The 10,175-nt window shown below is 34.8% G+C and overlaps 2 protein-coding genes across 4 annotated transcripts; both read left to right on the top strand.

Moving 5' to 3' along the window:
- LOC141711480 (uncharacterized) lies at nt 1-6,340 on the top strand. 3 transcript variants are annotated; one of them, XM_074513937.1, is made up of 4 exons: nt 245-385; nt 1,195-1,298; nt 4,492-5,243; nt 5,520-6,340. In XM_074513937.1, the coding sequence occupies exons 3-4, from the start codon at nt 4,591-4,593 to the stop codon at nt 6,019-6,021; spliced, it is 1,155 nt and encodes a 384-aa protein (XP_074370038.1). In that variant the 5' UTR covers nt 245-385; nt 1,195-1,298; nt 4,492-4,590; the 3' UTR covers nt 6,022-6,340. The 3 variants fall into 3 exon arrangements, with proteins under 3 accessions (XP_074370036.1, XP_074370038.1, XP_074370037.1); XM_074513935.1 differs by lacking the exon at nt 1,195-1,298 and having other exon boundaries at nt 1-385; XM_074513936.1 differs by lacking the exons at nt 245-385; nt 1,195-1,298 and adding an exon at nt 1,324-2,122.
- Nucleotides 6,341-7,465: 1,125 nt separating this feature from the next.
- On the top strand, nt 7,466-8,880 carry LOC141711482 (uncharacterized). The gene is made up of 2 exons (XM_074513938.1): nt 7,466-8,088; nt 8,207-8,880. The coding sequence occupies exons 1-2, from the start codon at nt 7,903-7,905 to the stop codon at nt 8,630-8,632; spliced, it is 612 nt and encodes a 203-aa protein (XP_074370039.1). The 5' UTR covers nt 7,466-7,902; the 3' UTR covers nt 8,633-8,880.
- Nucleotides 8,881-10,175: the final 1,295 nt, after the last annotated feature.

The following is a 10,175-nucleotide window of genomic DNA, read 5'->3' as shown; positions in this document are numbered from 1 at the left end:
GTCAAGAGTCAAAGTTGGAAAAAATTGTAAGAATTATATTGTTGAGGCAGAGGCAGAGGCAGAGGAGGAGGAGGAGGATCGGAAGTTGTAAGGGGGGATGAAGGCGGAAACGCTGACACTGGTGCTGGTAAATCTGGCCGGAATAATGGAAAGAGCCGACGAGTCACTTCTTCCTGGTGTTTACAAAGAAGTTGGACAAGCTCTCCACACCGACCCTACTGGCCTCGGCTCTCTTACTCTTTACAGGTCTATGGTCCAGTCTCTTTGCTTCCCTCTAGCTGCTTATCTCTCTCTCCGTTATAATCGTGCTCATGTCATTGCTTTTGGTGCTTTCTTATGGGCTGCTGCTACTTTTCTTGTTGCTCTCTCCTCTTCTTTCTTTCAGGTCCCTCCTCTCTCTCTCTCTCTGTCTGTCTCTCTGTCTCTCTCTCTCTCTCTCTCTCTCTCTCCCCCTCATCCATATTTATTCGATTTTTTGTTGGATTCTTTTATCTGAGTTTAATTAATGTTTACTAGAATTGGGATTGTTATGACCATTGTTCCTTCTCCTGTTTAGCTGAAAATCACGACTTTTATATCCCTATTGTATTACCCATATTATCCAGTAACAATCTATCTGGCTAAGACGATCCAATATTATTTCTTTATGGTAGGATCTTATATAAATTCATCTATGCATTTCTCAGTGTTTTTTGTTTGGCCACTCACAAAAGGGAATGCCCTAGTATCATGTATCACGGGGTCAATTCAATTACAAGAACGACCCTATATTAATCAAGCTGCCTAGATTTATCTAGTCAGTGATTCAACTTATAAATGTTTACTGTTTTGTACAGTTCTAACATGCTAAAAATTGAACTCTTTTTTATATCCTACTACTATGACCTGAATGGTTGATGAAAACATGTCTTATCAGATTCGTGTTTTTAACAATGCATTTATACACTAGTGTGATGTGTCTATGCATGTAATAATTTATCAATCTGTACTTGTAAGTTGTAATTGTAACTGCGTGTACACATATTTGCCTAGATGGTTATGAAAGCAGGCACTCTTGCTTCTCTATGCACAAGATCTTATATCTCTGTGCACTAATTAATATATATATCCCTTTTCAGTACAGTTATGGCTTTAATATCGTCATAGTTTCCAATATACATATTGCTAAATTCTCTATCCTTTCCACCTCCACAGACAAAGGGCTGAAGCAAAACTGCTGACTAAATTTACAAGTCCACAATGCATAAACATTTTTGAAACTAAAAAGGAGTGTTACTACTAATCTACTACTTATCATTGTAAGCTTCTATTTTATGGCTTAAATAAATTATGTTTTCATCACACAGTTATATTATGATGTATTACTTGGAAAGTAAAGCTGTCCTTCACTTCTTGCAGAGTTTATATAATGTAAAACTATAGGCTATCAATATAGCTCAAAACTAAATGTACTGTAATCTCACAGAGAACTGAAAGAATTCTACATTTTTTTATGTGTACATGTGGAAATGTAAAAGTTCGTTTAAACGATACTAACAACTACTACTTTTTAATTGAAGCCATTTTTTTGTGTGAATTTCTTGTTTATGACTAATTTTAGTATTTTAGCACAAATAAATAGATATCAGATAATATCTCCAACCACCCACTTTCTAAACCCTAAGGCTGGATTTATTTAAAGATAAATGTTTGACGGGGCACATTTTATTCCACTGTAAAAAATCTTGAATATGTATCAAGACATCAAGGACTTTGGTAGCTTAAAACCCTTATTCCAACTCTACAAAGCCAAATACATATGTAGTTGTATCAGTACACTTAGTAAGAAAAAACCAAAGATCAAAATAAAATGAAGCTCGAAACTCTAATGCTACCATTGGTTAATCTCGCCGCAATCATTGAAAGAGTCGATGAGGACTGCTGCTAGGAATCTATAAAGAGGTTGGAGAAGGTCTTCGTGTGGACTCAACTGGGCTTTGCTCTGTCACCCTTTTACGATCAGTGGTTCGTCTCTTTGCTGCTTATCTTTCTGTCGGCACGACTGATCCCATGCCAGTGTCTCTGGTTCCCTTATGTGGGCTGTCGCAACTTCTCTTGTTGCCTTTTCTCTACCTTTTAACAGGTACTAGATAGCTTTTTCAGTACTGTTAACAGATGGAAAAATCAAATATTAATACCGACTTACAGCTAGTTAATTGAAATAATTTATACAGTGTATAATATAATTATATATCTGTATTTATTATCATTAGAGAGGTAAGTTTTATCATTTTTAAATGGTCATTTTAGAATTTTTACAAGCTATATGTGTGGCTTTGAAGTTATATTGAGCGTTTAAGTTAGTCACCTTGTTTCCAACTTTTTAAGTAATATGAGATTATTAGTGCATTCCAGTATTGTTTCTATTGATATGGAAACTGATAGTTGTTCTGGAGATTGTCTGTCGATCATTAATGTGGTAGCAGTTGGATGCGATGGAGATAATTTTTTGTTACTTGAATCAGGATCCCCAGCTTAACTGGAATCTGCCTGTTTTGTTTCTACAACGTTTTCTGTAAACAAGTTTTGAGTTTAAAGGCATTGCTTATACTGTATGTAGATAAATACATACTGTATGGAAACTACCTGTTTAATTTCTATAACGTTTTTTGTAAACTAGTTTTGAGTTTAAAGTCATTGCTTATACTGTATGTAGATAAATACCCCAAAAAAGTGGCACTTGGGCTTGGTGTAGCTAGTGAATTGTAGAGCAATTTTGGATGAAACCCCCCTCCCCTACTCCCTCACAAAAAAAATCTTTCTTTTTTAGATGGCTTTCATGGTTTAGCCATTCTAACTTTTCTTTTATCGCTAGTTCAATCTCACTATTCTGTTTGGATTGTAGGGTGTTCAGTGCTTTTAAAAAAAAAATGTTTGTATTCCCTTTGTATAAAAAAATCGCCCAATATAACTTGGCTAGTTTATTCCTCGTCAGTAAACAGATGTGGAACTCCCCTCCTATAGCTCCGTACAAATACATCTTCCCTAGAAACTTCACATAATGTCACATATCATGATACCCATTTAAACTTGAGCTACTTCTTCAAACTTGCCTAGTTTAATAAGCAAGCTGCCTACATCAAATTCATTATTGATTTCCTCTAACGCGTTTTGCTAGTTAGATTAGTACTAACTGATACATGGATTATGTTTTATGTACCTTGCTAGAGCCGGCAATTTCATACACAACACGATAACACGACACGAAAACGACACGAAAATAACGGGATTGGTTTGACATTTTTGGTACACGAACACGAAAGTACACGAACACGAAAGTACACGGATAAATTTAGTGTCGATTTTGGGTTTACACTTGGGTACACGACACGAAACGAAAGTACACGAAATAAATAAATATTCAAATAAATTTATCAAAATTATATGAATACATATATCTTACAATAATATTTTACATATAATATTTATAGAAAATAGATACAAAATAGATTTAAATTTATATTTCATTAGATTGACTGCACTTGAGTCTTTATAACTTATTGACTTAAGACTCGACTAGTAAAATCTTAATATTTAAATATATATTTTATTTATCTTTATTTTTATTATTAATTTTTAATTATACGAAACACGACACGAAACGTACACAAAATAAAGGTACACGAACACGAAACGAAACGAATCCTTAACGGTTTGGGTTTGGTTTAGGCATTCATGACACGAAACACGAAAGTACACGACACGAAAATACACGAAACGAACGAATTGCCCATGAATTAATATGATTAAATGGTACTATTACTATGTCCTCGTGCAGTGACATCATGATGCCAGATATTACAAGCGCACCTTAGCTGACGAAATTAGTTTACTATTTATGCGCCGGCTTTTAGATTTCTCTTAGACTTTTTTTATATGCAAAGCCGTAAAAGAACCTTGCTTGTGCCTAATGGGTATTAAATTATTTTTGCCTAGAAACCTTTAAATAGACGAAGAGGACACATCTCAGTTCTTTTTAATGAATTTGAGAGCTTGGAAATGTTCATATTATTAAAGCAAGTGCAAGTTGCTAGCTAAATGAGCTCCTTGGCTAATATTTTAAGGAATTTGGTACAAAAAGGTGCTCCAATAGTATCCTAGTGATTCCTTTATAAGTTTGAATACTCCTCCCACTCCTTATTTATAAAGAACTCTTGGTCATCCCTTATATTGTTTTTTATCAATAAAATATTCATTGGCCTTCTTTTCTGCACTTCTTTTTCCTCTCAATTACATACTTGGAGTTCAAATTTGTTATTTGTTTTATTAATATTGAGCAAGTACAAGGACTGTTGTTGAAGTTGATGTACAAAATATTGTTCTGATTCACTAGAACACCTATTATTTAAAATATATATAGGGAACGCACAAGGACACTAATGAACTTGCTCGTATATTATTTTAATTAGTCAAGTGTTGGATTCATATGATTATTAATCCTTTCTTTCTTAGGTGGCTTTATCAAGAGCCTTAAACGGGATTGGCCTTGCTATAGTTGGACCAGCAATTCAGTCCCTTGTAGCTGATTCAACTGATGACAACAGCCGTGGTATGGCTTTTGGATGGCTACAGCTAACCAGCAACCTTGGCTCAATTATCGGAGGATTATTTTCAGTAATGCTAGCCCCAAATACATTTATGGGCATTCCTGGCTGGAGAATATCTTTTCATTTGGTTGGAATGATCAGTGTCTTCGTTGGTATATTGGTTTGGTTGTTTGCCAATGATCCACACTATTCTAATGGTGGTAGAAGAAGTACAACTGATATCTCGAATAAAACTTTATGGTCTGAGGTAAAAGACCTTACCTGGGAAGCAAAATCAGTCATGAAGATTCAGTCATTCCAGATTATCGTGGCTCAGGGTGTGACCGGTTCTTTTCCCTGGTCAGCTCTGTCATTTTCAGCTATGTGGTTGGAACTTGCCGGATTCTCTCATAAGATTACTGGTTTCATCGTAGCTATGTTTGTGGTTGGCAGTTCATTGGGAGGACTTTTTGGAGGCAAGATGGGAGACATTTTATCAAAGCTCCTGCCCAACTCGGGGAGAATTATTTTGTCACAAATAAGTTCAGCATCAGCAATACCTCTAGCAGCTATTCTTTTGCTCACTTTGCCTAATAACCCATCCACAATCTTCCTGCATACCTTAGTCTTTTTCACTACAGGATTTTTCATATCTTGGAATGGCCCGGCAACAAACAAGTAAGGCTCTGTGGCAACCCTTATATCGTACTTCATTTTTGTTTAATCATGATAGTTAGAGATCTTGTAGATTAATGAATAGTAAGATAAGTCGTTGAAGTCATAGGGCTCAAGGATATCAATTTTAGCCAATGACACTTGATCTGAATTATAGGCGACATTATATTTGCATAATTTACGCATTGGACTTGTTAATTTTACGCATTGGACTTGTTAGCTTTACGCAGTGGGATTGTTAAAATAACTCATTTGTATTATAATAAATGGTGTGGACAGTCCAATTTTTGCAGAAATTGTCCCCGAAAAATCTCGAACTACTATCTACGCATTGGACCGATCTTTTGAAACTGTACTCTCTTCATTTGCCCCTCCTATAGTTGGTATACTAGCTCAACATGTCTATGGTTACGAACCAGTTCCGGAAGGGTCAGAAAATATTGCAACAGACCGAGAAAATGCTGAATCATTGGCCAAGGCTTTGTACACAGCAATCGGAATTCCAATGGGTCTTTGTTGTCTCATTTACACATTCCTTTATTTCACCTACCCAAGGGACAGGGAGCGGGCTCAAATGGATGTTCTGATAGATTCCGAAATGCAACAGATAGAATTTGACTCTTCCTTGGCAAGCAAACAGTACACTGAAGTGAGATCGTCTGAAGCAAAAGTGGATTATCCAGATGGCATGGAAGTTGCTCAATTTGCACCCCTTGATGAAAGCGAAGAGAAGTTGTTGCTCTATCGCCAGTTGACATTCGCAAATTTAGGAAATTTGTAGTACTCGCCATCTTTATTTGTCTATTCTTGCAAGTGCCATTGCTAAATCTTTACACTGTTTGGGTTCATTGTAACTTTATATGTATTACGAATTTACCTGGTTGAGCCACACCCACATTTGGTGCTTGGTATACCGTATACGAAATATTCATCCATTAAGGAGCAGCAGATATCCAGATTCTAGTTTGACAGATCTTACACAGGAAAAAACTATGGCATCTGACCATAGCTTAACTGGTTCTTTTGTTTTTCTTCTCTTTTCGGGACTAAGATATTTTAACGTGAATGGCTGCTCATGATGCCACATGTTTGTTTTATGATGCTCATGTGTACAAATTACTATACTAGTTAAGTTGTTTTTTTAAGAGATTTGTGCAATTTTGTTTACATCGTGGCCGTGGGTATAGTTCTTAACCATTGGAATCGCCGTTTAACGGGCTTCCTTAGGAAATTGAAAGTAAACTTTTTTTTAAATTATTTATTAAACCATGATTTTAAATGCAAGTGAAGCGTAGGAATGCATTGCATTGCATGAAGTGATGAATGCAGATACAGGTGAGATTGGCTACAGGAGTGAAATAAAGGAAAAGTGGGTCGGGAGACATTAAAACATCAGTAAACCAGCGAAGGACTTGAAGAAGAAGAAGAAGAAGGTGTGAAGAAAGTGAGGTGATTCAATGCACATCCTTAAATTCTGCATTTAATTGTTTAAAGATCGGCAGGTAGACCTTCTTAATACCCCTTTCCCCCTTTTTGGTGTTTATGTTTTTACTAGTGTATAAACTGCGTTACAATTTACATTACCATATGTTAATCACTAAATGTATTTGTAATTATCTGGATAAATTACAAAGTTTTAGGTTTGTTTTCATTCAAAAATCTAGAGAAGTTTGTATTACTGCAGTCTACAAGGTTAGAGCAGGTATCTAGGCGAGTGCTGAGTGCTGACTGCTGAGGAGGAGAGCTTTTAAGATGTCAGTTATATGGGTGACTCAGCCGTGGAAGTTAGAGTTGAGATTTACGATAGATATTATAGATAGATCGATATCCCATTTATTATACCCCGAAGCTATTTAACTCCCTTCTACAACTGCTTTTTTTCCCCATCTCTCCCTCCATTAATATTCCAACGTCAGTTCTTAATACACCTGTCTAAATCCAAGTTCCTGTTTTGCATTTATATTTTTGACCTCTTAATACTCGGCAATTCTTAAGTCTGATTATATGCCTGATTGAACAGTTTACCTCATTCTTAATGAAATGCATACATGCCTTAATTAGAACCTCGATAAATGACAGTTACTCGATAAGTAGAATACTATAGCTATTTCATTTTAATAGTCACTTGAAATTTTGGCACACGTTTTAAGATGTTTTGACTGTATAGATAGATAAAATTAAACTCTGATCTAGAGTATTCATTTATGTAATACTACTTACTTTGTTTTAAGCTTTCAAGTTAACTATAAGCTGAACTAAACATGCAGGAGGTATTCAATATTTTGGTGAGTGTTTGTTGGTTGCAACTTGGGACTGAGAAGAGGTCAGGTGAGTAGAATTAATTAAGTTGAGCAAATCAAGAGAAAGTTAGTTACAACATAAACATCCATGCTTTTAAGAGGAGAGCATGACATGAATCCACCAAGGACTGGAGTAGTAGGAGTAGGAGGAGTCATAATTATTTATTGCAAAACCCAATTTCACTTGAATAGCACGTCAAGCAGTAATGGCCCCCCTCTTTTTAGTTCCACATTTATTCTTTTGCCCCCCTTTTCGATTCTCCGTTTGCTTGCCTATATAACCACCCCCACCCACATTTCATTTTTCTCCTCACTTGGACACAACTCAACAAGAAGAGTACAATCTCAATCTTTATATCACAATGAATGAATGTCAGCCTGATCGTGGAAGTTCGTCAAAGAAAAGAAAACTGGAGGATTCGCAAGCTGCTGCAAGCGAGAGTTTTGAGAAACAGAAAACCAACAGGACCGGCTCCTCATTCGACGCTAACCTAAACTTGGATACGACTCTACCAACTTGGGAGTGGCAAAGGTATCTTGATATCAAGGTATGTAAACTTATAATAGACCAGAATTTACTACTCTGTATATATGTTAAAACTTACCTGAATGAGAGTAATACTTGTATACAGTAACTAATTGTGATGCTTGTTTTTATTTTTGAAGTCCGGTCATGTATATTTCTACAATACAAGAACCCGTAAGAATTCACCGAGATTTCTTAATGAGCCAGAATTGCCAAACCCCAGCGGCATGAGGTTAGATCTTGATCTCAACCTGCCCTGTGGATCAGCAAGGAAGAACGGTAACAATAATTCTTGTAACGAGCTACAAACCTTCGGGGACCTAATCAACGATTCAAGCAAAGATGAGAAGAAGCACGATGGTCTCAAACGTTCTCCATCGTGGCTGACATTTGAAACGGATGAGAAAGAGATGGTAACAGCAGTGTGCAACAAGTGCCATATGCTAGTGATGATGTGCAAGTCTTGTCCTGCATGTCCAAACTGTAAATTTATGCATCCACCAGACCATAATCTTCCCAGCTTATTTTTACCAAATGTTAAGCCTCTTGTTCTCAAGAGTGTTTAGAGATATGTACCTAAAGCTGGCTAGGCTCCTAGATACCCCCCCCTAGTTTGCTAGTAAATTCTGATGAACCTTCTTCTGCAGAGAAAAATTAGTGTTATGCTGCAGAAAAATTAAGATGGTGATGAAGGAAAGGACAGTGGCAGGAGGAGGAAATAAATAAGAGACCCAAGAAGTGATCAAAAACCAAGCTTTTTCTAATGTAAAATAAAAACTAGTGATTATATCCTCAAGTTAATTTTTTATATTAATGTTTTTCCTACACTGCTATATTGTCCATGACAAGTCTCATTTAACCTCTCCCTAGAAAACATCCCCTTATCACTCCACTCCAGCATACATGCAAGATAAGGATTTTTGGCAAGGACGTGATACTATATTATTTTTGACCGATTCTTGTAAAAATGATTTTTACACTGATTAATCAATTGGTCGATTTTTAGAAATAAATAAGATTTCGTATTTACGAAATCATGTATTTGTGGAGATAAATAATTCAGATAAAAATATATTTTCACTTAAACTATTTTGCTTATGAAATCGATTTTTTAAATGTAGTTTATGATATTTACTTTTGAAATGTTTCATTTTCGACGCTATGAATAAGAATGCAATGAATGTTTGATTTAATGGAGTTTGCGACGCACCTTGTTGCTCCTCGTGCACATGTAATTTTAACATTCATGCCATAATGTTTTTTCACTTTATGTAGTCAATTCTTTTTCTATTAATTTTAATATAATTAAAAGGTTTTCTATAATTGATAATATGAATTTGATGCGATTTTTTTTATTAATTTTTATAATAAAATAAATTCTTATTTCTATAATCAAAATAATGAAATGAAATATATAAGTGAAAATTGAGATTTTTTTTTTTGGGTAAATAAAAGAGTAGAGTTTGTTATTAAAATTCATTATAGGCAAGTATAATTCATATGCAGGGTGAGGGTTGGGTTGTCAAATGGATAAGAGTAGTGCTGGACCCCAAACAACTTCCTCAAAAATTTTATAAATGACTTGGCTGAAACATAACTGATTTTGATTCTTGAGCGGATATAAATACATGGGAGGCCTCATATTATTATTAGCCGACCATTCATGTGATACATCAAAGAAAATTTTTCGGTTAAAAATTTGGGGTATTTAACATTTTTCAATGAATAATTTGGATACGGGTATAGACAGATTCATATATGTATCCGTAATTGTCGTATTCATATGCGAATAATATTCATTTTTCTCGAATACAAATGTGGATATTTTGAACATATATTAGATTTTTTGATGATTCTACCATATTAACGATAATTTTAAAACTTTTTTTTACAGTTAAACTCAAAAAGTATTTTTATTTATGTATGAAATATGTGTAGAATTACATGAAATTTGTATAAATATATTATTTAATGCATATACACACACTAAAAATTTAATAGAATAAATTCTAAATAATTATATATTTGTATAATTTAAATATTATATATATATATTTTATCTCGGATTTAGTGATAAATAATAATTATTTTTTTATATAAATAATATCC

The sequence above is a fragment of the Apium graveolens genome, chromosome 3 (assembly GCF_009905375.1).
Source record: "Apium graveolens cultivar Ventura chromosome 3, ASM990537v1, whole genome shotgun sequence".
NCBI classification, from domain to species: domain Eukaryota; kingdom Viridiplantae; phylum Streptophyta; class Magnoliopsida; order Apiales; family Apiaceae; genus Apium; species Apium graveolens.
The sequence above is the reverse complement of the archived record's forward strand: the minus strand, read 5'-3'. Positions and strand labels throughout refer to the sequence as shown.

Excerpts from the sequence above, each read along its gene's own strand:
- LOC141711480 (XM_074513935.1), top strand. The coding sequence starts at position 98 with ATGAAGGCGGAAACGCTGACACTGGTGCTGGTAAATCTGGCCGGAATA. Across the intron at positions 386-4,491 it reads TCTCCTCTTCTTTCTTTCAG|GTGGCTTTATCAAGAGCCTT; the intron begins GTCCCTCCTCTC and ends TTTCTTTCTTAG. Across the intron at positions 5,244-5,519 it reads AATGGCCCGGCAACAAACAA|TCCAATTTTTGCAGAAATTG; the intron begins GTAAGGCTCTGT and ends TGGTGTGGACAG.
- LOC141711482 (XM_074513938.1), top strand. The coding sequence starts at position 7,903 with ATGAATGAATGTCAGCCTGATCGTGGAAGTTCGTCAAAGAAAAGAAAA. Across the intron at positions 8,089-8,206 it reads AAAGGTATCTTGATATCAAG|TCCGGTCATGTATATTTCTA; the intron begins GTATGTAAACTT and ends TTATTTTTGAAG.